At 50.4% G+C, this 25777-nt stretch overlaps 1 protein-coding gene across 1 annotated transcript in view; it reads left to right on the top strand.

Moving 5' to 3' along the window:
* The first annotated feature begins 76 nt into the window (after positions 1–76).
* DENND2C (DENN domain containing 2C) overlaps positions 77–25777 on the top strand; it is a 28017-nt gene continuing 2316 nt past the window's right edge. Inside the window, 17 exon segments of the mRNA XM_053998204.1 lie at positions 77–145; positions 6453–6576; positions 6579–7380; positions 8857–9005; positions 9538–9650; positions 10026–10193; positions 12859–12955; positions 13614–13658; positions 15357–15538; positions 17942–18051; positions 18595–18664; positions 19004–19081; positions 20221–20361; positions 21327–21475; positions 21864–22041; positions 22374–22415; positions 23347–23452. Of these exon segments, the coding sequence (XP_053854179.1) occupies positions 77–145; positions 6453–6576; positions 6579–7380; positions 8857–9005; positions 9538–9650; positions 10026–10193; positions 12859–12955; positions 13614–13658; positions 15357–15538; positions 17942–18051; positions 18595–18664; positions 19004–19081; positions 20221–20361; positions 21327–21475; positions 21864–22041; positions 22374–22415; positions 23347–23452 (2623 nt within the window).

Here is a 25777-nt window from a genome sequence, read left to right on the forward strand (position 1 = left end):
CAACGGAAAATGGCTTCGGGCGCTCTGGGGCGGGGAGGAGGCGGGATCGCCGGTTGAGTGATGGCTACAGCAGCCAATGGGAGGTGGTTCCGTGCGCGCCGGGAGCGTCCTGCGGGAGCGGGGCCGGGAGCGGGCCGAGGCCGCGGTGAGACGGGGCGGGGGGCAGCGGGACCGGGCGGGGGCTACTCCGGGAGGGCGAGCGGGTGGCCCGGGGTTTGGGGCTTCCCGCAGTGGCAGCCGAGCTCGGGGCTGCGGGCCTCGAGGGGTGCCCGTGTCCCGGCTGCGGACAGGCGGGCAGCGGCCGGTGCAGCATCTTGCCCGTGTCTGAGGGGCCGTTGGAAGCAGGTGCCTGCTCCAGCTGCCCGCAGGAGACCCGGCTCGCCAGGGCAGCCGGGGTTGGGGTGGGCTCGTCTCCCCCACTCGTGCAGATGCCTGCGGGGGGGGTGTCCGGTGATGGGCGCAGGCGGACACACGGGAGGGCCCCGCTGGCCGTCGGGGAACGCTTCTCGCGGTGAGGGCGATGGAGCCTGGGCTGCCCAGGGCTGCTGCAGGGTGTCTCCCCGCGGGATGTCCAAAAGCCGTCCTGCTGTGGGTGCCCTGTCTGAGCAGAGCGGGTCGCTCCTGCAGAGGGTCTCTCCCCCCGCAGCCCTCTGGTTCTGAACGGGGCTTTGCGCACCGCTGGGCTGTGCTGGTTCAGGTCTCACTGGATGTTTGTGCTTTGCTGCACTGAGGTGCGGGGGCTGGGTGGGTACAGAGCTCCAGCTCGCTGCATACACACACACACAGCCCTCTGTTCCAGTGATATGGCCTGCCTGGGAGGGTACCTGGCTGTGACAGAGCCCAGGCACTGGTGCAACAATTCCTCCTCGCAGCTGGGACCGGCATCAGCGAGTGATGGAAGGAAAGTAGGGAAGTTGCAGGAAAACCAGCCCCTGGAAATGTGTATTTGAGCACTGGTGGCTAAAGGATCTGACCTGGATGTGACCTTGAGTTCTAGTGCTGTCCATTGCTGCTTGGCAAAATTTTTATCTCAGTCTTCCAGTTGTAATAATCTAATATGGATATGACTCAGTGGGCAGCTCTGGAACACATTATCTGAATGGTGTCTGAGAGGTTTTCTGGTGCTGCCTTAGTCTGCACCCTTTGAACCTCCTGGGGCAGCTGCCTCGGTGCTGCTGAGACATTCCCAAAGGAATGAGTGGTTGGCTGTGGCCCCACACAGCCTGTCAGGGGTGGCCCATGTAAAGCCACACAGGTTTTGTGACTTTCCTTTGGAACCTCACCTCTGATGGTGGCACCAAGGAAGTGCTCCAGGATAAGTCATGACTGATTTTTAACTCCATGCCCAGCTTGTGCCTTATGTCTGGTGTGCAGCTGCAGCATTCTGGGGCTGGCAGCCAGCCCGGGGTGTAGGGGCTGAGTCAACTGCTGTTGTCAGTATTGCTACCCTGGGCATTCAGATACTGTGAGTCAGGTTAAAAACCCACGACTTTAAAAATAGTACATTGTGGGTTCTGTCCATGTGCACCCTGGTGTAGCAGCCTTCAGGGCTTACATGTTGGAAGTGCTCTGGTTTGGGGTATTTTTATGTCTTGAGGAAAAACTTGCTTTCAAGAAGTTGAATTTCATCACTTTAGAAAAGGACAGTCAGTAGAAAAGTCTTAGGACCCATGAGGGTCAGACTTAACCTCCTTTTGTTGTATAATTGGGATTAGCAGCACATTTTCTGTGTCCAGGGGCTGTGTACATGTGTGTACATGTGTACATGTGGCCATGTATCTGATGAGGCAGAACTGCCTCAGCAGGAGATGCAGCAGCATGGAAGGAGTTAATACCTCGTGGTTAGAGTAGCTTTGTATCGAGTTGGAAATGACTAAGCACTCTGCATTCCTGGAGAGTTACTTATTTTGATATAAAATCATCTTGTTTGGTACTGCCCATGTCTTTGAGACATCAGCATGGCAGAGCTGTTCAGAGGAGCTTCAGGGTTGTTCTGGAGAGGAACAGGATGGGAGTAGCTGAGAGCTCTGGAAGGGGTCCTTTCCCTCCAGGAACGAGCTGCCAGCTTCCCTAGGCTGCACAAGACCAGAAAGTGCTTTTTATTTGCCTGCTAACACAGGAGGCTTGGCGACAAGGGCTCTGGGGTGGTTTAGGACTGCACAGCTTTCACAAAAGGACTGAGATTGCCTCAGAGCTGCACGGGCTGGTCCAGGCGGTGTTTGTGTTCCCAGGAGCAGGACAAGGTAAGCTGCTGTGTCAGTGCCTCTGTTCTCTCTGTGCCTCTGCTGCAGGGTGCTCGGGGTGCTGGGGGTTCCAGCAGCACAGCTGGTGAGGGGGCCTGACCTCAGCACTAGGCAGGGATTTATTCTGGAACAGCAGAGCTGGCAGCTTTCTCTCCTTGGGAATGTGGTTTCAGGAAATGGAATTGTCTCCAGGCTTTGCATGGAAAATGTGTAGTGTGCTCTCTGGATTTCAGGGCTGGAAAAAGAGTCAGGGCTACCTGTCATGTGCTGGGAACGTGCCTTATTTTTCTGCTTTGGGAGCTTCCAAACAGCGTGGGTCAGAGAGGCAGTGATTTGGCAGAAATGAGTGATGTTTTGTCTAGAAATTATGTCATTTTCCCCCAGACTGCTGCTTCCAGTGAAATTATTCAGTATTCTTAACTTCACTGATCTCCTCTAAGTCCTGATGCAGTAAGGATGATAAATTTGGCTTCTCTGGAAATACTGGGAAGTGCACTGGGGCCACTGAAGGAGTTTGGAAGGGGAGGTCAGGATGGAAGCAGTCACAAGTCTGGTTATTCTGTGACAGGAGTGATTTGTACAGTGCTTGATACAAGTGCTGGCTGCCTGACCCAGGTGGTCTCTGCCAGCTCTGTGTCCCTGAACCGTCTTTTAGCCTGTCCTGGACTACATTTAAGAGTTACTTAACTTGGATCACACCACCTCAGTGTGCTCTTTCTTCACCAAAGATCAGTCTCTACCCTTGCCTGGGCTCACGTGATGAGCTGAGATTAAACGCCTGGTTCTTGATAGCAAGCCTGGGCAGGTGAAAAGCTGCATTCCTCTCTTCCTTGCATGGATATTTTGGAAGAGACAGTCCAGGGAGCAGAACTGAGCAGAGAACTTTATGTTTGTGCTCAACTGTCTGTGGATCCCATTCCTGCATGTCCAAGGCTGGGTTGGAAAGGGCTTGGAGCAACATGGGGCAGTGGAAGGAGTCCCTGCCATGGCAGGGGGTGGAAGGAGATGAGCTTTAAGGTTCCTTCCAGTCCGGTCCAACCCAACCCAACCCAACCCATTCTGGGATTCTGGAATTCCATGTGCTGGCCAAGGCTGAGCTTCTCCACATTTCTCAGCTCCTGGTTGTGCCTTACCATGGCAGCAGGGACCTGGGCAGGGGGAGAGGGCAGGAGCATTAGGCCTTGACTTCAGCCATGGCTTGAGATGAGGAAGCAGAAATTGATCTGTCTGTCTGTCTGGCTGTCTGTCTGGCTGTCTGAGGAAGCTGCAGCACAGGCAGTTTTTGTTGCAGCCTTCCCGACGTGAGCCGTGGCAGGAAGGACGTGGGGTGGGCTGGCAGCCAGCAGAGCTGCCCAGCTTGGGCACAGCAAGGGTGGACCCACCTGGAAAGCTGTGAAGGGCTACTCAGCCTCCTCTGTGCAGTCATTTGTCCTCATGGATGGTGGTGCATCTCAGGGAAAAGTTCTTCCCCCAGAGGGTGCTGGGCACTGCCCAGGCTCCCCAGGGAATGTGCACGGCCCCGAGGCTGCCAGAGCTCCAGGAGTGTCCTGTGCAGGGCCAGGAGTTGGACAGGATGATCCTTGTGGTTCCCTTCCAGGCATATTCCATGATTCTCTGCCAGGCTGCTCCCGGAGGAGCTCACAGCTGGAGATTTAGGAGAAAGCAGCCAGTGCTGTTGGAAACCAAGCAGCTGTGGGCACGGGCTGTGAGTGCAGGTGCTGGACTGTGGATAAGCCCAGTCCTGTGGATAAACCCCTGCTCCACCCCTCGGGGTCCTTTGGGTTCTGCTCCCTGTGCCGCCCCTGTATCCAGCAGTGCTGGGTTTGAAGGCTTGGCAGGCCCTGGAGGATCCTGGTGTGAAGCTGGGCTGCTGGGGAGGCTGTTTGAGCCCTGTCCCCGCCCCAGCTGTCCCCAGCAGAGCCTGTCCTTTGCCAGCCAGGTCCTGGGGAGCATCCTGGAGCTGCAGCAGTTGAGTGGCACAGCAGAGGGAAAGCTGCTTTCCTGTCTGCTAATCAGGGCTGTGCAGACAGGGATTGAGGAAGGATGGCTCTGCTCTGGCTCAGGATGTTTTGGCAACAATGCCTATTTATAGGAGAGGGCAGGGACCCCTTGCTGCTGTGGGAAGAGGGTCTCCAGTGGCTACGGAAGCACTGAGGATAGGCTGGAATGCTGATGATGGAGCAAATATCCCCAGCTCAGGGCTTACCCAGATTGTCCAAGTTTATCCCCTTCACTGCTGAGTGGCAGAGTTACCAGCAGCTGTCTGGGACAATGGATTGAGCAATTCCAGCCTGCAGGAACACACACTGTGGAGACAGGGAGCTGCTTCCCACAGCAACTGTGCTGCTTTGGCAGAGGGGGAGAGTGCAGCAGAGCCAAGGCTTGGTGCCATGTGTGCCCAAACCATCCCTGAACTGCCTGGGAGCCCTGGGATGTCCTTGACCAGTGAGCTTTCTCACTAGTGCTGTCAAGTAGATCTGCCAAGGCCAGTGTTTTACTTTTAATTGCACTGCAGATGCCTCTGCCAAGCAGATCAGCAGCTCCAGGAATAACCCTGAGCCCTGGGATTTGAGGTGTGGTCCCAGCAGTGGGCTGGGTGCGGGTCTGCTGTGGTGGGGGCTCTCCACACCCAGCCTGGAGAGTGGGACATGACCCCTTGCCAGGCAGGTTTAAGCTCCTGTGGCTCCCAGCGTGGTTTGCTGCCCATCCCTGGCTCTGCCCACTCTGCCAGGCTGTGGTGACTCAGTGCTGGCCGGGTGTGGTGGCAGTGGCTGTGGAGGACACGTGCCCAGGGTGGCAGTGGCAGCTGCCTGGCTCTGTCAGCTGGAGCCTGAGCACAGGCTTGGTGAGACTCTGGCCCCTGGTCCCACCTGGAGCAGGTCTGGCTGCTTTCTGCAGGGATCCTCTGCTTTTGTGCATGTGTGGAATTCTGCTGTTTCCCTGCCTTTTGCAGGGACACGGCTTGGTGCCAGGGGAATGTTACCAGAGCCAGCGTGGCCCCTGGCCTGAGCTGAGCACTTATCTCCTGCTGCAAACGGAGGTTGTTAAATACAGCTGGAGGGTTGGAACTTCTGCAATGGGATAATTGCCCAGAGGAAGGGAGGAACTGTTAGAGCCTATGGGCTGCTGTCTTCTGTCCAGGATGAGTTTTCACCTGTGCTGGCACATCTGGGAATATTGGGATGCTTTGTGAGCTACACACAGAGCCAAAGGGCTCCAAGGCTGAGGATTCCACCACACATGAGGTGTCTGTACTGAGGCCATGCTGGACCTGCAGGTGCTGACTCTGTACAGCCACAGCAGTTCTCCCTGGTGGTTTCACCTGCATTCCTTGCTGGATTATCTGGAGGATGTGTGCTGCATCCCCTGGATTACATGTGTGGGAAATCTCAAAGAGCACAGCTCCTGTTTGTGCAGGCTCTGCTTGGCTAGGAGAAGCCAGAGTGTTTCTTTCTTCTTTCTTCCTTCTCTGTTGATCTAAACATGGGGTGATTTTTCACTTGAAGATGAGGACTCGCCTATTTCTTCTGCCTTTTGAAACTCCCCTGGCTGCAAGCCACAGGCTGGGCACCACTGCCCTCCAGTCTCTTGGAAGGCAAATTTAGGTCAGGTGTTGACAAACAGAACACCAGGCAGGTTTTCACTTGTGCTGTGGAGCAAGAGAGCACTTCTGGGAGGAGGATGAACTGCCAGAGTCAGGCTCTTCCCCAGCCACCACAGCTCTTCTGGTCCTGTGTGAAGCAACAGCCCCTCTCTGGAGAAGCAGATGTGGTTCCTTTTTTCTAGAGCTGCCCTGGTGCCTCCTGTCCTGCTGTGGCTCTGCTGAGTGGGGAGCTCAGGTGCCACAGGGATTTGTCTCTACTGCCTGAGCATCAGGAGGAGCTGCACTCCTGCAGAAGGGCTGGCTGAGATCCATGCTGCTGTGTTCCTGTGCCATTAAATAACTTCCTTGAGTTTGCATGCCTGGGATCCCTCAGGGTGTTTTGTGCCTGCTGTGTTTGTTTTTTAGGCCGGTGAAGCCTCAGCTCCCTTTGGATGTGTGCACAAACAGCCCCTGTGGGGAGCGAGCTCTGGAAGCCTGTCCCGAGCACGTGATGGATGTGATTTGGGGAGGAATGTTCTGCAGCAGCTGCCAGGGAGCAGCTGGGACTTCGGGGTGGGGAGCATGGCTGGGGTGCAGCTGATGATGGCTCTTGTTTTTGCCCACAGGTGGGAGCTGCCAGCCCGGACTCTGTGACACCGCTGGGCACTTTGGAGCGTGGTGCCAGCTTTGATGTGTGCAGGACACGGGAGGACGTGGCCGGGGCTGGCCATGGGCTGTGTGTGAGCCCTCTGGCCCTGCCATGCACCCCGTGGGGGCTGGGGACAGCAGCTTCTCCCGTGTGGCCGTGCAGAGCCAGACCCTGTCCCGCAGCCACTGCCGCAACATCAAGCAGAAGATCTCCCAGTGGGAGGGCAGGGCACGGGGCTGCCCCAGCAAGGACAGGCAGCAGCCTAAAGACTTTGGAGTAAAGTATGATCCCAGCTGCAATGCACTACCCAAAGTGAAGGCAGAATGCACAGAGAATGGCAGAAGGGCTGGGTCCAAAGATCCAAAGAGCCTGGGGCTGGATTTCAGGGAAGATGCACGGAGCTGCTGGCAGACTGGGGGCTGTGGTGGCTCAGCTTCCCGAGCCAAGGAGAAAGGAGAGGGGCAAACAGGCTTCCTGGCCCCCGGGGTGACACTGCCCCCAGGGAACTTCTATACCTCACAAGCTCTGTGGAGGAGAGCAGATCCCCCCCTGCCTGGCAGAACCTCTCCTGTTCCCTTGGACCTCCAGAGGGAGCGAGGCAGCACTGGCACCACGGAAAGAGAACTGCAAATCAAAGGAGTGGACACACTCTGCAGGGCAGAGAGGAGCTTGAGAAACATTTACTCTGAGGTTGAGGGGCAAGAGGAGGAGGCAGCTCCTGATCCACCACCCAAACCCCGCAGGACTTTCCGCTACCTGGCAGAGAAGGGTGCTGGTGGTCGTAGAGATGCCAGTGCCACCAGGGAAGTTCCCCTGCAAAAGCAGTGTGGAAAGGACTTGGTGTCATCCTCCAACAGCCCTGAGAAGAAAATAGCCAGCAGGAGGATCAGAGGGAGAGCCCAGAGGTACATAATCCATCTCTTGTGTCTGAAACATTTCCTTAAATCACTTTCTAGATGGGTTTAAGCAGCTTGCTTGGCATGATGTCCTTGTGGAGGTGCTGCTAGTGATGGTGCCTCTTTTCATGGGGAAAGGATATTCCTGGGTGAAAGTATCCTGCTTTTGCTGCTGACAGTCTTGCAAAGAAGGCTCCAGGTTCCAAACAGAAGTCAGCCCACACCTTAGAACAGAGTGGAGTGGCAATATGCCAAGGAGGGCCCTGCCTGCTCCCTGCCTGCTGCTTGCCCTCAGCTGCAATTTGGGGATGGCAGAGTAGCTTTCTCTTGGGGCACTGTGGCTGCTGAGTGTTTAGCTTTTCTGGAGTGAAAGTTTCTCTTGTTACTTAAGGCTGGAGGCTGTGGGTACTGCTCTTGCAGTAGGTTTGGCTGGTTTTCCCTCTTTCCCATACCCTTCTGAGGTGGCTTGATGCAGATCCTGCTCAGAGGTGAGCTGCCTGTGCTAGACTGGTGTGCACAGTACCAGCAGAGAGTTGGCTTGAGGTTCTGAAACCTTCCACTGTGGCTAAGTGTGCAGCAACAACCCAATTTTTATGATGATGATGATGGGCTAAATCCCTGCCAGCTCCTCTGTGACCTCAATGCCCAAATTTCAAAATAGTGGCCAAGTGGATGGAAATGCCAACCCACAAGGGCATGAACACCTTGAGCACGAGTAGGAGAGGCCAGTAGGAAGCAGTGCCCTGGTTCTGAGCTGCTGCAAGTCTGCAAAACATGGTTTGGGTTCTTGCCTCTGACAGGATGGGTCTGGCCATGTCTGCTTGGAGTGTGCTTGGCCATGGAGCCTCCAGCTCCCTTTCTTACTTAATAAATCTCCCAGGGTAAGTGAGTAGGACTCACTTGGTGTGCTGGCTCTGGCTGGGATAATTTTCTTCTTGGCATCTTGTGTGCTGCTGTGTTTTGGGGTTGTGATGAAAATATTGGTAACACAGCAGTGTGTGAGCTGGGCTCACGCAGAGCTGGGAGGGGACACAGCAGGGACAGCTGACCCCAAGGACTCTGTGATGTTCTGCTCAGCAGTAAAAACAGGGGAAGAAGCAGAAAGGGGGGAAATTTGGAGTTGGTGTTCCCAAGTCACCGTTACGCATGATTATGTTACATGGCCGAACACCAAGGGAAGTAGGGAATGAATCCCTTCTTTTGCTTTCCTTGCTTGTGCAGTTTTTCTTTACCTTCCAAACTGTCTTTATCTCAACCCATGCACGTGTTTTCTCTCTTTTACCCTCTGATTCCCTCCCCCATCCCATGGGCTGGGAGTGAGGGGCTGAGCTGCTGCCTGGGGTTAGAGCTCAACCCTTGGAAATGTGAGCCCAGAGTGGAGCATCCGTGTGCTGGATGGTCCCAAAGAGGGCCACACTGTGTTTGGACTGCAGACAGCAACTCAAGCAGGTGCCTTTAGGAGAAGTCACACTGGTTTTCCTCTAGGAAATCTTTTGAGTTTGAGGACATCCAGGGCTTCCGCAAGCGGCCGGCGGGCAGCGGCTCCCACAGACCCCGGGAGGAGACAAATGGCACTGCAGGATCCAGGCTGCTCTGCACTCAGTCTGAGGACAACATCTACGAGGACATTATCTGTATGTGCCTGTCCTTCTGGGGGTGCTCTCACCGTGGTTTAGGGTGGCACTTGTGCTGGGGAGGGAGGAGTGAAGGTGAGAATGTATTGAGGCCCTTTCCAGCTCTGGGGCTTTTAAGGTCTTCCCCATGTGGAGTTCTTTGTTGGTGTTGGTGACACCTGCACGTGAGCAGCCTGATTTCAGGTGTCATGGGAGGTCACTGGAGTTGGCCTGTGCTAAACTGATTTCTTTATTAGCTCTTGGAATGCTCTGCTTGAGTGTTGCACAGAGATCAATGTGAGCTCTGCCAAAATGAGCTGCTTTGCAATAGAGCTGCTTGCTCTGCAGGGGAAGAAGTGTTTTGTTCTGCTGAGTCCATGTACAGTTTGCCAAGTTGATGGCAGTGGGTTAGAAGGATGTGGTGAGAACCTCATCCAACTTTAAACAGGTCTCTCAGACTCTGTTATTGGCACGCTCTCCCCACTTATATTCCTGGCAAAAATTACAGGGCTTTACCTCCTTTCATAAATGCCCCATCCAGTGCTTTTTCCAGGTCCTACAAAAGAACATCCTTATGAAGATATCAGAGCACTGCCCTTGCCCCTGTGGAAGGTCCCATCTGTCTGGAAGCTGCCCCCTCCCCGGAGCATCAGCAGGGCTCCCAAGGTAGGGTGGGGGGATTAAAGGGTCAGGTGTTTGCAGGATCATTCCCACAGGGGCCCTCCTTTGTGCTCTCCCCCAGCCTCACATTCCACACTGCAAGTCATTGGTTTGCCTTATTGTCTTATTGCTTGTTATTAATGTAAATACTATATAATGTAAATACTATATAATGTAAATAATGAACAGCCATGGCAGCTGATTAAGCTGCTAGGGAGCAAAAGAGTAGGAACAAGAGAGATTTGGTGAGATGCTCGGGTGGGGAGGTGGGATGGAGAGCTTGGAAGAGGATTTACCAGCTGTAATCTGACTCCTCTGCCTGTAACCTTGGACCAAAGCTGGATCTCATGCTTAACTATCTCTTCTGTTTCTGTTTTCCAGCCTCCCCCAAAACCTCCCTTCCTCAGCCGTAAGTCTCTGGAGCTGAAGCCCTCCCAGACAAGTTTCCAGGGAAAGATGGGGAAGGAGACCTCCCTGCCTGTCACTCTGTCTGAGTGGAAGCTGTTCCGAGCAGTGGAGGCTGCCAGCAGGAGAAAGAACCTGCCCTGGGTGAGATCCAAGTGTGAGACTTCACTTCTTGCCTGGCATTTCAAGCTCTTGCTGCTTTGCAAGTGCTTTGTGAGTGGCCACAGAGCTGTGGGCCAGGCAGGTGATTGCTGCTTGGCACTGCTGCACCAGCCATCCCCTCTCCAACTGGCAGGGCTGGTATTTGGGGGTCTGAGTGCCAGTTCTAGCTGGGACAGTGGTGTTTTTGTTGGTCAAGGATCACAGTGGTGTTTTTGTGGGCAGACAGAGTGCTCAGTGTTGGCCTGGAGGTCAGGGCTGTGTGTGAACACAAGCCCTTCCTCGTGCTTTGTCACCTAAGCCTTGTTCCCAGTGTTTCCATGGAGCGTTGGTGCTGGGTTTGTGCTCTTGGAGAGCTTCTGGGGCAGCTCTGTAATGCTGTGTGAACGTGTCCCCTGCTCCCAGTGACTTCCCAGGTGTTCCACTGCAGGCCCTGAGCTGTGGGATAGTTGTGGGGCCCTTGGTTACTTGGAATGTTGGCCTGGAGTTCTGGACTGGCACCAGGAACAGCTGTTTTGTAATTTAAGGGTGCAGAGGAACTCTCAGGGATAAGAGCATTTCACAAAGCCTTCATCCAGCTGTCCCTTCTGGCCTCTCCCTCCTGCCTGGCTGCAAAGACAATTATGCTGCTGAGGCCAGAGGGGTGAGGAAGGCTTTTAACCCACCTTCACACAGAGGACTCTTCAGTTTGGTGCCTTGGGAAGGTTTCTAGATCCTCGTGTTGGTTACCAGCTCACATCCCTCTGTGACAAAAGGCACCACGTGCTGTAAAAGGGCAGCTGCCACTGTGGTGGCACTTTGTGCATGGGACTCAAATTCCAGTTGTAGTAGTGAGAATGACTTCTTTCTGCTATGGTAAAATCATTTCACTTCAGGAGATCTTTATTTCATCTGAAAATCACGTGTATTTGCTCAGATTGCACAAGACTCTGAGGTAGAGTTGGACAGCTGCAAAGGACTTTTCAAACCTTTAAACTGCTTTGGAGTATCAAGTAACTTCTGTCTGTGTTTTTAAACAAACCCTAGGTCTGGAAAATCAGGAAGGAGATGGCAAGATTATAAAAATGCTGTGATGGAGAGTATCTCTCATTTGGAGAGGGAAAATAAAATGTTTTCCAAAAGCAAATCTATTCCAAAAATCTGGTAACAATTTACATGCAGGAAGAGCACTTTACTCTATTGGCTCATGAGGAATTGAGCCAAGATTGCTTGGGACGTTGAGAAAAGGACTGGGGTCTAAAAAGACAAAACCTTTTGCCTAAGAAACACATGGCTGCCTTAAACTCACCCAGGGTGGTGACTCAGCTGCACAAAAATCAGGACAGAAATGAAGATCTCCTAGGTAAGGCTGGATAAAAAGGGAAAGAAGGCAGGTTTGGCAGGAGGAACACTGCTCTCTGCAGTGGGCTGTTTGTTCCCTGCAGCCTCCTCCTGCTGGGAGGGCTGGCTGAGGCAGAAAATGGGGAGAAATCCATTGGAAAAGGACAGCCTAAGCCTGGATTGCTGGTCTGGGGATTAAATGCTTGAGCTGAACAAACAGGTTCTCTTTAATATAGTTCTTTTTATGCTGTATTTGTGATGACAAATGGCTGGGCCCCACCCTCCTGTGTTGAGTTTAATGAATTCTTGAGGCAGGAATGAACTTGACCTGCTCCCTGCATTTAGGGTAAATCCCTCTTGCCATGAAGCGAAAGCCGCCTTTGATGTGGGGAGTCAGGAGCCCCTGGGGCACTGGCAGGTGAGGAGAAAGCACAGAGCAGGCTGTGACAGGGACACAGAAAGTGTCAGGACTTTGACTTTAGGGCTGTTGTGACCAATGGAAGGAGGATTACCAACACAGAGTGTCGAAGTGCTGACCCTTCTTTTGTGTCTGTGTCTTAGTCTGTGCTGGGCTGTGCTTTTACCCAACCTTTTTCTTCCACTGCACCAGGTGTGTGGTCCTGCAGCACAGGCCCATTGTTCTGTCCCACTGGCTGTCTTCATTTGTGCAAAATCACAGCATGGTTTGGGTGGAAAGGCCCTTAAATTCCTCCTCATTGCACCCCCTGCCATGGCCATGGACACCTTCCACTAGAGCAGGGTACTCTGAGTACATCATCCTCTCATTGCAGCAAACAGCTGGGACAGGACCTGTGCTTGCATCAGCCTCCCTTGTGCTTCAGGAGACTTGAGCTGACATCAGCTGCAGCAGCAAACCCAAAACCAACCCCCAAGCTACAGTGAGAGAGCTCTGCTTTTTCTGGGCTTGGAAGGAGTCAGGGTGCTGGGGAGCATGTTCTGAGTCCTCTGTGCTGGAGGGTTTGAGATGTTCTTGCAAGTGCCTTTGCATAGAAAATGGAGATCTGATGCCAGACAGTTTGTCACTTCTATTTGGGAAGGCAAGTGTGAAATTTTCCAGAGTGCTTGTACAGTCTGGTGTCAGCCTTGAGCTGTGCTGACAGGGATCTCTCTCTCTTGCAGCAGAAATCTGTGCTCATTCTTTATCCACTGAGCTGGGCTAGAAGGGCTCCAGCCTCTGAGCCAGGGTTCCTGCAGGATTTGGGCAGCTTTTCCCAAGTCCTGGGTGGTGGCTGTTGGGCTGCCCTCCTGATGGCACCTGGAGCCTTCTCTGGACCCCCACATTAACCTCTGCTTCTGCTTTGGATTTCAGCTGGTACTAAAAATACAGGAGATCTTTGATTCCAAGCGTGGAAAGAAGAAGGTGAAGCTGCTCAGTCCTGCTGGGAGAGAAGCAGCTCCAGTGAAAGGTATTGGGCTCTCCAGCACCACTGTCTGTGCTCTAAACACCTTGAGTGGCACAATTCCTCTGCCCCTGGCCTGGCACCACCACCTCATGCTGACTCAGCAGTGCAAACCCCACACTTGTGCCTGGAATTGAGCTTTCAGCTCAAGGAACACCTGCCTAACCCAAATTTAACACTGTCACAAGGGAAGGATTCTGAGCCTGGAGAGCTGGGCTGCTGGTTAAAAGTGCTTTTTCAAAAAAGCAGATTAAAGCAAAAATTCCTCAGAAAACCACTTGGCATGAGAACTACCAGTGGTTACTGCACTTACTGTCTGTGTGCCTTGTTCTAATTGTGTAGGGTCTTTATTTATAGTTATTCTGTTCAGGGTAACTGTTAAATTTTATAGCAGCCTCAGCCAACCTGGACTGTGTTCTCTGCCCATGTCCAGCTGACCTGCAGGTCATTCACTGACACCACTGGCTTGATATCAGCTCTGATCTTTGCAGTTTGCTGTTGTACACATTTTCCAGCTGCCCTTGGCTGATGCTTTGGGCAGGACTGGTGGGCAGCCCTGAGGGATGTTGATCTGATGAGTCTGAGGTTTTCTTTCTTTCCTAACTTTGGGTGTTGCCCATCTTCCTTCTGCGTGGCTAATAAGTGAAAACTATGTGTGTTTCAGGTGAAACCAGTGGGAATGAAAGCGATACGGAAAATCAGCCCAAAAGTGAGTGAATCACAGGGGCTGGTCCGGTCCCACAGCACTGCACCCTTGGCTCAGGCCCTGGTGGGATGAGCTGACGTGTGGGGATCTGCTGAGACAGGGCCAGGGAGCCTCTCAGAGGCCACATGGCCAAGTCTGGGAGCTGTTGCTGTGACAAACCAACCTCTGTTTCTGCCCTGTCCCCTTGAGGTTTAATGCCATTAATCTGCCAGTCAGCAGAAGCAGAGTCATATTTGTATTGGTAGGAGGTTGTTACTTATCATCTTTGCTGCTGCTGCTGCTTGAGGTTATTTCCCTCCTGATTCCTTCCCTTGGTTCTGTTTTATGTAATGCTGTGAAATGTCCTTTCCTCTGGGGAGAATTCATCTGGGTATTTGTCTGGTTCCAATGTCCTGAGCTGGATCATAGACCCAAACTCCAGACCTGAAACACCTACTAAAACCAAGTAGGTGTCCCAAAAAATAACAAAAACCAAGCTGGTTTTAGCTTCCATGTGAAGACAGATTAAACAGAAGGATGTTGCACAGGGTGCCCAGAGCAGCTGTGGCTGCCCCTGGATCCCTGGAAGTGTCCAAGGCCAGGTTGGACAGGGCTTGGAGCACCCTGGGACAGTGGAAGGTGTCCCTGCCCATGGCAGGAAGTGGCACTGGATGAGCTTTGAGGTCCCTTCAACCCAAACCATTCTATGAATTCTATGATTTTATTTTAGGTGTTTCATTTACTTGTAGGGAAACATTCAGAAGGCTTTAACTTGGAATGAAGAATGAAGTTCCATTTCTTTATGTTAAGGAGAGTAGTGGAGAGTGAAGAATCTCAGCAGAAATACTGAGATTTCTTCAGAAAGACTGAGTCACTGCCTGACAGAAGAGTTGTTTGAGAGTGTCTAGAATGTGTCACAGTGCCTGGGCCACAGGAATTCCTGACGTCAGAGGGCTCTGCCTGTGCCTGTGAGCCTGTGCTGCCTGTCAGGACAGCCCAACCTGGGGCTGCCTTGGCCAGGGAGCTGCCTCTGCCTCTCCTGAGTGCCCGTGGTGTTTGGAGTGGCTCCCTGAGTGCTGGCAGCTCCTGACCTGGTGCAGCTGGCCTTCACTCCCTGGTACCTTCTTGTGCCACTCTGAGATGTGTAAGAACATCAGGGCAGCAGGAGAAATTTCAGTATCTGTCAGGGGGGATTTGCAGAGCTGCAGATTTGCAGGATTCTGGATTTGCAGACCAGTGGTCCCTGTCTGAATCACAGAATCCTGGAATTGTTAAGGTTGGGAAAGACCTCTAAGGTCATCAAGTCCAGTCATCAACCCAGCACCGCCACCATGCTCACCACTAAACCACATCCTCAAGTGCCACATCCACACATCTTTTAAACACCTCCAGGGATGGTGACTCCACCACTGCCCTGGGCAGCTTGCTCCAATGATAACAACCATTCCAGTGAAGAAATTGTCCCCAGTATCCAATCTGAACCTCTTCCAGTGGAATCTGAGGTTATTTCCTCTCCTCCTGTCACTTGTTCCCTGGGGGAAGATCAGCTCTGTGCATGAGGAGCTGACACAGGTTTCATATCCCATGGGGAGCATTTGGATGTTGGGCAAATCCACCCATCCCTTTTCCCCCTCTGATGGCAATGCTGAGTCCTCTTCTGTGCCCTGTAGGAGCGTGGCAGTGCCAGCCACAGGCTGGTTTGGGGTTTATTGCTCTCCCCAGGTCGCCACAGGTGCCTGAGGCGCTCGGCCTCCAAGAGGAACCCGCACTACCAGACCTTGGAGAGGGATCTCATCGAGCTCCAGGAGCAGCGGCTGTTCGAGCTCTTCGTGGTGGTGTCCCTGCACAAGAAGGCATCTGAGGTCACCTACACACCACACATCATCCAGCAGTTCCCCAGCAAGGTAGGAGCTGTGTGGGAACCTAATGCTTTTTCTCTTTAAGCTTGGTTGTATAAGCTCTTAGAGACAAGCATTGTACTTTTGATAGTTCAGCTGCTTTAGGTGGCATAAAAGAAGCAGGATGACTCTTGTGACAGTGTTGGAAACAAAAAAGGTTTTAATAAAAGGCAAAATAAAAAAGCTTTTTGCAGAGAAAAACTGAGCTAGGGCAAGAGGTTCTTGCTCCTGCTAAACACTTCACAAAAGCCATTTATTTCTTTTGGTCTCTTCTTTTTACAGTGAATTGCTTAGGCGGGACTTTTTGGCTTCTGTTTAATTAGCTATCTTTAAGTTTGAGGTGAAGTCTCTAAGGTCTTATGAGGTGTCTTTTAACTAAATTGAGGAGAGACATTTTTGGGCTTTTGTCCTTTTTAAGGAGACAAAGGGTGTCTTTTTTACTCCGTCAACAAGGGGCACATTCCTACAGGAGCCTGTCCAGGCAGCTGCTCAGCTCTGTTTCCCCTCCTGAACTACTCTGGTCAGGACCTGGGCTTGGAATGTGAGGCACCTTGCTCTGTTACACACCTAATGGGTGGTGTCAGGAGGTTGTTGAATATGTGTCTTGATAATGAGTTTATTGTGGCTTTTGAACTGCCTTTTTCGTACTTAATTCAAATTTTCATGAAGCCATGGGGTATTTGATACCAGCTAAAGGAGAGGAAGGAGTGCAGAGCTCTGTCCCAAAGCTGGCAGGAACCTCATCCTGGCAGTCTGTCCTTTACAAACAAGGCACTGATGGTGCCCAGGAACTGGAATCCCAGGGCTTTTATGCTTATTTGTACTGTTTTGAGAAAGAATAATAAAAAAATGGCAAAGCTGTTTGTACAAGCCCCCAAAACCAGGAGAGCTGTGGAAGTTGAAGCTAAACCAAGCCCTTTGAAAGAAGCTGTTCAGCCCAAATGGGTGACAAAACCAGTGTGTGACTGAATTATAGCTCAGTGAACTAAGTTGGGAAGCTGAGAGGGAGCCTTGATGTTTCTGTGGTACCAGATTGAGATGAATATTCAGTTCTCAGTGTCTGGGCTTGTACCTGCTGCCTTCCACTGAAAACAGAACAGAGCAATTCTGGCTGTGCCATCAGAAAGCCAGGGATGATTGAGGAATCTGCATGTCATCCACATAGAGGAGATGTCAGATCTATTCAGGGAGGTTGTGTGGGACCCCAGCAGGTCCCACAGTGTCCCAAAGGATTTGTGTGCAAATAACTCCAGTGTCTAAAGTGTGTAAATGCCTGGGTTCACTGGATGAATAAGGAACTACAGCCAGAAAGAGTGCACAGTGTTAATTTAGTGGGTAAAACTGAACACACCCAAATAATATCTACTAAAAGTGAAACTTTAGGGTGTTGGGAGGAAGAAAGAAGTGCAGCAGTTTGGCTTTTCCCTGGTGCAGCCTCTCAGTCTGTCCATTGCCTTTGGGAAGGGCACTTCAGGCTTCCCCTCCTGCTCTTTACTGGCTTTTATAAAGGCACTGCCACAAAAACTCATTTTCTCAGCATTAATTTATCCTCTGCTCAAATGGAAGTGTTTTGGTGAGTGACTTAGATGGGACAGTGGGTCAGATTGGGTGTCTCCCTTCTAATATTAGCTTTGCTTCCAAGTAATCTGCTGTCACCCTCTGCTTCGGGCTGTGTGCCCAAGGATATCTAAGCTTTTGTACAAGTGTTACTCTGTGAAAATGCTGTTCTGTTTTCCTAACACTTTGTGCTGTCACAGCTTGGGGCACTGGAATAGCCTGGATGTGCTGAGTGCCTAAAATCAACTTCATGCAATAAACTTTCCACTTCTCAGGGGCATTTCCTACTTAAATGTGTAAAATTTCCTTACATTTCATATGGAGCCTCTTATCTGAACACCTTTCTTTTTCCCTTTCTGGGCAGTTTTGAACATGGAAAATGTTCTGGAGTCCTTGAGGGAATTGATTTGAACCCACATGTGGTGTGGCTGGAACACATGATTCAGGGACAGTTTTTGCACTTCAGTTATGAGTGATCTGCACATCAAAAGCTGAACACATTCCTGTTCCTATTAGTGTTTTCAAATGTCCCAGGGGAAGAACCAAGGCAGGCTGACCCAGCCATCATTTGGGGGCTCATTTCTACATTCATTTTCCAATAAACTTAGCCATGCTTGTAGATCCTTGCTCTGTCCTTACCAAGCTGGGCCATTTTACGAAGGTCCAATCAATAGGAAAAATGCAAGAGGGAACTGGGAATCTGCTAATGGTCAGAACATGTTCTCCTGTACCTGTGCATTAGCTATGGGATGGATCAGCCTTTGGAAGTGTCAGGAAGATGCTTTCTGTATTTTAAATGCTGCAGCTGTGCACCAACTTCAGTGACTTCAAATGCATCTGTTACCCCTCCAGCCTGAACATCCCTTCAGACAATCAAAGGATACTGAAGAGAGGCTAAAGGTCATTCCCAAATTCTGCTTTCCAGATCCCAAAGACTGGTTCCCTTCATCAGACCTTAAAAGGTAAAGATTTGGTTTTGAAAACTTGTGACTGAAACAGGCAATGCTGAAAGCTTTGGGCTGTGCCAGAGGAGCTCCAGCCAGAGCAGGGGAAAAGGGGAAAAGATCCAGGAAATCCCTGTGGTAGGAGGGAGGATGAGGTATGGAGCTGGGCTAGAGGGCTGCTGCTGCCTTTCCTGTAAGGAGGAGGAATTTGTCCAAGGCCAGCTGCTGGGGCTGGAAGTGCTTCTGCTGCTCCTTGGCTGAATGGGGAGCAGCTGGGAAGGAGGAGAACTAGAAAAGCTCAGTAAGAAGCTGGGAAGGAGAGCTAGAAAAGCTCAGTGAGAGTCGCTGGGAAGGAGAGCTAGAAAAGCTCACTGAGGAGCAGCTGGGAAGGAGGAGAGATGGAAAAGCTCATGCAGTGCAAGTTCTTACCCTGAACAGATCCCAAAGTCCTTGTAATCATGCATTGACCCTTGTCAGCAGGACCAGGAGTTTGTGTGCTTTGTCAGTCTCTCCCCCTGAGCTGTGTGGTGAATTTAACCCTGACTCTGCCTTGTTCCCCAGTGAAACCTTTTCCTTCGTGCTGACGGGGGAGGACGGCAGCCGCTGGTTCGGGTACTGCAGGAAGCTCCTGGTGAGCCTCTCTGGGAGGGCTGGGGGTGCAGGGAGCACTGTCTGGGCACTGTCAGGACGTGACTCAGGGCTGCTTTTCCACGTGGGTTACCCACCCTGTGCTGCTGTGGTGGTGCCAGCCCTTGGGATGCAGAGGGAAGGGTCACGATGGTGCCCAGAAATAGCGAAATGGGCTCTGGGCACGAACCAGCTCCTGGAACTGGGTGTTCCTTGAGAACCTTTGTAGTCATCAGTGTAGGGAGCCTGCAGCAGAAGGAATTCTGCAGATCAGCTGCAGTGTGGGTGTTGGGTTTTTCCTTGCCCCCCTGTTCTCAGCAGAGCTGTTGCTGTTGCCTTTCAGCCAGAAGGGAAAGGGAAGCGCCTGCCCGAGGTGTACTGCATCGTGAGCCGCCTGGGCTGCTTCAACCTCTTCTCCAAGGTGAGCTGGCACAGCCTGTTCCTTGAGCCCTGACAGCCTGCAGGCTCCACAGAGTGACTGCATGCTTCTGTCAGGCTTAGTGATTGCAGCTCATCCCAGGAGAGTGGTGCTTCCTCTCTGTCTTTGCTTTGAGCAGGGAAATAAAATCCTGGTGCTGAGCCTTGTCAGCCGATGCACAAATCCTTCAGCAGTTACTGCCAGGAAGGGCCTTCTAATACCTGGTGTTACTGAGGGTGCCCCTGTCACTGCAGGCCTCCAGCTGGGTAATAATTAGCATTGACTCCATGATTGCAGAAGGCTGATCAATTGCTTTATTCTATCATCCTATATTATATTATACTGTACTAATTAAGAAACTCAGTAATCATTCCAGCCAGTCTGATCCAGCTTTGACCTAATTGGTCAATCTATCCAAACACTATCTAATGTCTAATTAAGAAATCACTTTTTGGTAAACAAGCCTCTATGACACATTCCACATGTGTTCAACAGCAGGTGCAACAAGTGGAGATAAGAATTGTTTCTCATTCTTTTCTCTGATCTTCTCACAGCCTTCCCCGGGAAAATGCCTGGGGAAGTCTGTGCCTGCTGTCTGTGGCCAGAGAGCTGCTGCCACAGTGCCCCTTCATCCTCTTCTTCTGTGACTTGGAAATGGAAAATCAGTTTGGGACAGGGTTGGATCTCCCCTGGTTTTTTGTAGCACCATGAGGAGAGGAGATAAGGAGGTGAAGACTGGGGAAAGCTGCTGCAGATAAAGGGCAGTTATTGCAGCAGAGTACAGGGACAAGCTTTGATGAAAGATGGTTCTGATCGTTGGAGCACAGAGTTTCTAGAACAGCATTGCAGGGAGATTTCTTGGCGAGGGGGATGGGTGTTCCTCCTCTTAACTCCTCTAAATAATGAGAATTTGATTACTACATACAAGACATTTCCTTGCAGTAGCAGGAGACTGGAGAGTTGTGCTCACAGGAAGCTGTTCCTGTTTGACTGTTCAGACGTTTGGGATGAATTTCACAGGGCTCCCAAGCGAGGTGGGAGAGGGCAGTGGGTCTGTGTGGAGCCTCCTCCGTGGGAATGCTCTGATGGGTTCTCCCCTCTGCTCAGCAGCAGCACTGACCCGAGGCTGTGTTTCCCTGCAGATCCTGGATGAGGTGGAGAAGAGGCGGGAGATGTCCCCAGCCCTGGTGCACCCCTTCATGCGCAGCGTGATGGAGGCGCCGTTCCCCGCCCCGGGCCGCACCATCACCGTCAGGAGCTTCCTGCCAGGAGCAGGAGATGAGGTAACACAGGTCAGGGTGAGCTGCCTTCTGGTAAGCACATTTCTCTCTCTCTCTCTCAGGATTTTTCATAGAGGTGCACAGAGAGAAAGAAAGAGAAAACCATTTCTATTTCTGCTCCTTGTTTTTCCCACGTGGAATGTGTTTGGAGAATTGTTTACCTGGGGTGATTGCTTCATTTGCCATCAGGCTCAAACAATCCTCACCAGAATCCAATCAAGCAATCACCCCAGGTAAACAATTCTCCAAACACATTCCACGTGGGAAAAACAAGGAGCAGAAATAGAAATGGTTTTCTCTTTCTTTCTCTCTGTGCACCTCTATGAAAAATCCTGAGAGAGAGAGAGAGAAATGTGCTTACCACACTGCCTGCTCTCTCTGGGGTCTCTGGGGCACAGAGGCTCTTTGCAAACTGCACAGTGGTGCCTGGAAATAATTAGTGTGAAGAAAACATCCTGAAGTTGGAAGGGAGGGAGGCTGTCCCAGAGATGTGTTTGCTGTGGAATCATTTGCCATGGAAGTGATTCCCTACTTCTTAATGAAGAGCTTCTGGGGCACTCTTCTGTGCTGCCCCATGCCAGCTGTCTGGGTCAAGGGATTCTCTGTAGAGTCATGGATTCAGAGAGTATCCTGAGCTGGAAGGGACCCACAAGGATCATTGAGTGCAGCTCCTGGCACCCCAGCAATCCCACCCTGTGCATCCCTGAGAGCTTTGTCCAAACTCTCCTGGAGCTCTGGCAGCCTTGGGACTGTGCCCATTCCCCGGGGAGCCTGGGCAGTGCCCAGCACCCTCTGGAGGAAGAACCTTTCCTAAAATCCAACCTAAACTCCCCTGGCACAGCTCCAGCCCTTCCCTGGGTCCTGTCCCTGCTCCTGCCCCTCGGGAGGAGCTGCTGAGCTCTGACCTCGGGCTGAGGTCCCTGCTCTGGGCTGCTCCCCCAGCTCTCCCCGTGTCTGTGTGCTCTCAGGTGATGGAGCTGTGCCGCCCCTTGGACTCCAGGCTGGAGCACGTTGACTTTGAGTGCCTCTTGCAGTGTCTGAGTGTCTCCCACACCATCCGGGTCTTTGCCTCTCTCCTGCTGGAAAGGAGGGTCATCTTCGTGGCTGACAACTTAAGGTAAGAGATGGGTCTGAGTAGCTCTACCTGAAGGATGCTATCACTGGATGTTATTGTTTCTTCTGCATTTGGACCTATCCCATGTCCAGGCTTGTCTAGTTTTGCAGTTAGTTCCATTTGAAAACCTTCTGCACTCCCCACACAGCATGTGCATGCCTAGAATTGGGAGTATGCTGTTTACACAAGCGGAGATAAGGGAATGTTTCCTTTTTGCCTCTTTAGCCTGGCTTGATGGTGGTTTTAGCTCCCCATAGCTGAGTTCAGAAGTGGGTGCTTGGGGCCTCTGCTGATGCACAGACTGTACACGAGTGACACCTGCCCTGAGCGCTTCCAGCCTGCCCTGAAGGAGACACTGACCACCCTCCCTGTGCTTCTCCCACCTCTCCAGCACCCTGTCTAAATGTGGGCACGCTGCAGTGGCAACACTTTACCCCTTCACCTGGCAGCACACCTACATCCCCGTCCTGCCAGCTTCCATGATCGACATCGTGTGCTCTCCGACCCCGTTCCTTGTTGGCATCCTCTCCTGCTGCCTGCCACAGCTCTCGGACCTGCCCATAGAAGAGGTGAGGACATGTGAGGCACAGACAGTGTCAGTGGGATGAGGTTGACCTCTCTAGAATAATCTCTGGATTCTGTCTGAGTATAAACTCTCAAAGTTCTCTGAGGTACTTTGTGAATTTGCCAGATAAGTGTCAGGGTGTTCCAGCATTGTCAAAAATAAATAATATTCACTGTTCTCAGAGGCAGGCTGCACCTATGCAAAATTTGTGTTTTGCGTGTGACAGCCCTATTTAAAAAACATCCCACATCTAAAAAACAAATTAAAAACCTGTTTTTTTTTCCTATACAGCAACATACCTGGTTATGAGTCAGTGTGTTTTCTGTGTTTCCCCAGGTTCTGATTGTTGATCTTTGTGCTGACAAGTTCTTGCAAGAGGTGAGTGAAATAACAGTACCAGTAACTCCTGGGTTTATGCCAGGAGAAGGCATTAATGAAAGAAAATAATAAAAAGAAATCAGGAGAAGCTGGTGTTCGTACGGAGACTCCAGTGGCTGAAGAAACACCTTGTAATCCTTTTGAACTGACAGAGAAGGGAACAGGCTTACAAATCCTTGTTGCAAGGTTTGAGGTTGCATGAGGTGGAGAGCTCTGCAAAGCCAAAGATGCTGCTTATCTGATCTGAGTTTAAAAACTGTTACTTGGTTTCTTATGTGAAGGGGATCCCCAAGATTCTCTGCTGCTTTTTGTCTGTCTCTCCTTGTTCTGTACAGCACTGTTCTCCTCTCTCATCCAGCTGGGGGGTGTTTGTTGGTTTGGGTTCTTGTTTTTCCCAGGAGTGACAGCCTAGGGAGCAAATGATCACAGTTCACTTGGGGTTCTCTGCTGAACTTCCCCAAAAGTGCTTCTGCATCCCCAGACAAGTAGCTATAAAAATACTGGGGATTTTATTACTAGTTCAGGATATTTGCTTCTCCTTTTCCTTGCCTCACTGTTTTGTTTTGCATTGCAGCCTGCAACTGGAGAAAGGTATTAAAGGAATGGGGGATTTTTTTAAACCATATTGAGACCTGTCATATTTTTCAACAGACTTTTATTGGTTTTGTGTGTTTTACTGGTGAAATAAGCCTGAGTCTGTGTGGTGGCCAGTTGTGTGTGTGACTTTAATAAAATCTACTTGGGGCATGCTGAGCAAATGTGTTTAATTCCTGTGGCTGCAAGATAAATATATTGTCTCCCTTAAGATCTATCACAGAGTAACTCTTCTCTAACTGCTTTAGGCATGATATGAATATTTCTAATCTACCCCCTGGTTCTCTTGCTTATGGGAATAACACAAAAGTCCTTCCTTGGCCATTTCTGTCTGTAGCTATCAGATGAGGATGAGATCCTGCCCCATAAACTCCAGGCTGCACTTGTACAAATCCTGGAAGAACGGAGTGAAATCCTGTCACATGAGCAGAGTGACACACAAGGTACTTTCTGTGGAAAAAGTTTCTATGGAAAAATATTTTCACATTAGCAGATCTCTACCATGGAGTTGATAAAAATGAGCAAATTGAAATAAACAGTAAGAAGTGACACTTTAGCTGTTTCCCTGTGATCTTGCTGAGAACATGTTGTGAATGTCTCTGAGAAGTTTGGTGTGCTGACAGTTCTTCTCTTCACAATTTGTGTGTGCAGAAATGTACTTTCCTTTGGGCCAACAGCATCACTTCCATTGTGCTTTGAATTGAATTGTATTCAGTTGTGCTTTGAATTTTATTGTATTTTTCTAAGTGGCAGAGACAATGTTTTTCTCAGAGAATGTAGCAAATTTCTGTATTTTAGAGGGTAATCTGGTTGATAATTTTCAAAGTTGAACTGCTTTATACGTGATTCATCAGATAAGGAAGTGTGAGAAACTTAAAAAGCTCTGAGTGGCTTGAGAGAATGGCACCAGCAAATTATATAATTCCATAAAAACAAAGTTTGTTTTCCAGAGAGTTTGTCTTCTGTAGTTTGCCTAATTCTTGAAGAGAATTAAACTCAGTCTGTTATGAGCTCGTTACACACCAGATGTTTGACAGGGACAATGAAATTATGGATGTTTTAAATTCTGGAAAAGCTTTAGAACCAAACCTGTCCCAGCTGCAGCAGAAAGTTGACATTGGGAAATTGAATATTTGAGCTGAGACTTCTTTGATATATCAATCATCTGCAATCTCCTAGTCTGAGACAGCCAGTACAAAAAGTGACTGAGCTCTCTAAAAAAACCACTCCTCCTTTAGGAGAGTGTCAGATTGAGCCCTGTGCTGACCCAGAGATGGGGCAACTGAGAGGTGTTTTAAAAACTTTTATTCCATTTTCAGTCTCATTTGAAGGGTGAGACAATGTTATAATTCACACCATCACAATCAGAAGTTAACTATTTTCTAATTACAATACATTATAAGTGTTTCTTGGCCTATCAGCTTTTGGAGAGTGTCACTGTTGAGTCAGGAATGGGTAATAAGTGACACAGACTCTAGGTCAGAAGGCTAATAACCACTTTATTGAAAGCCCATTCCTTTTTATACTCTAGTTTGCTACAGGTGGACCTGATTGGGCCTTTAATTAAAAAACATCACCATTGGCTCATTAAGAACCCACCCTTTTGGTAAACATCTTATGAGGAAAACAATTCATTACAAAACACCACCTGTGGATTGTTTTAATTCTTTCTCTCCAGCTCCCTCAGACCAATTCATGGGAAAGCTTATCTAGTGTTGGAGTTCTAGATGCTGAGAATTTTAAACTTTCTGTGCTGGAAGGCACAGACCCACAAGAGAGCACTGCACTGACCTGAGGCTGTGGGGAAGGCTTCCAAAATGGATTAACAGCACTGGGATTACAGGTGTGGAGTTGGTTAGAAGTGTGTAATGTCACAGGGTGGAAAACTTCGAGTTTGGGGTTTTAGAATATAGAAATAAATATGAAGCAAGATGGAGGTTTTAGGGTGGAGGCAGGCTGTTCTTCTTCACCTTCTTCTCCATGGGTTTGGGTGGTGTTTTGTAACTGGACAGGAAAGTCCACAGTGCAGGCTTCAAGGGATCAGTTATTGGGTTAAAAAGGGAAATAATCAAGGTGTCATTTCTTAATTGAATAGTTTAACTTTAAAAGGCCTTGTAACAAGAGATTGTTGGCCATTTTGTGCCTGGTTAATGAAAGACTGCAGAACTCACTGCTGTGAGGCTGGAACATTGATAGGAAATAACAAACACCTGAGTCTGAACATGAACTATCATCTCAAGTGCCTTCAATCCCAACCCCCAGAGAGGTAGAAAAAGGAAGCAGAAAACCCACAATCTAGCTTTCTCTCTATCTGACCAGACTGTCACATTGTCTTGGTTTGGAAAGACAAGTGTCTGCTAAGGAAGGAAGGAGCCTCCCCTGAAATTGAAAAAAAAATGTAGACCCCCTCCCTTCAAGTTGTTAAAAATTTGAAACTAAGGGGGGCTCTCAGGCAAAAATGTGGGAGCAGGAATAAGAGTTCTTAATTAGGGAAGAAAATAAAATGATAAAATAAACAATGCAGTGAACCAAAATGACACTGCCAGAGGCAGAATACAACCTGACACCCTGTTAGACAGGGTGTTGGTAGCAGTCCAATTGGAATTGTGGCTGCAGTCCTCCTGGAGTGGCAGGTGTGGTTCTGTTGGAGCAGGGATCCTGTAGAAAAGGGTGTAGTCTTCCTCTGAAGAGGCAGCTATTCCTCTGGGAAAATCCAGAGCAGAAAAAGTTGTGCTTATGGGCTAGAAACTCAAGATTATATCCAGGTA

The sequence above is a fragment of the Vidua macroura genome, chromosome 24 (assembly GCF_024509145.1).
Source record: "Vidua macroura isolate BioBank_ID:100142 chromosome 24, ASM2450914v1, whole genome shotgun sequence".
Lineage (NCBI taxonomy): Eukaryota > Metazoa > Chordata > Aves > Passeriformes > Viduidae > Vidua > Vidua macroura.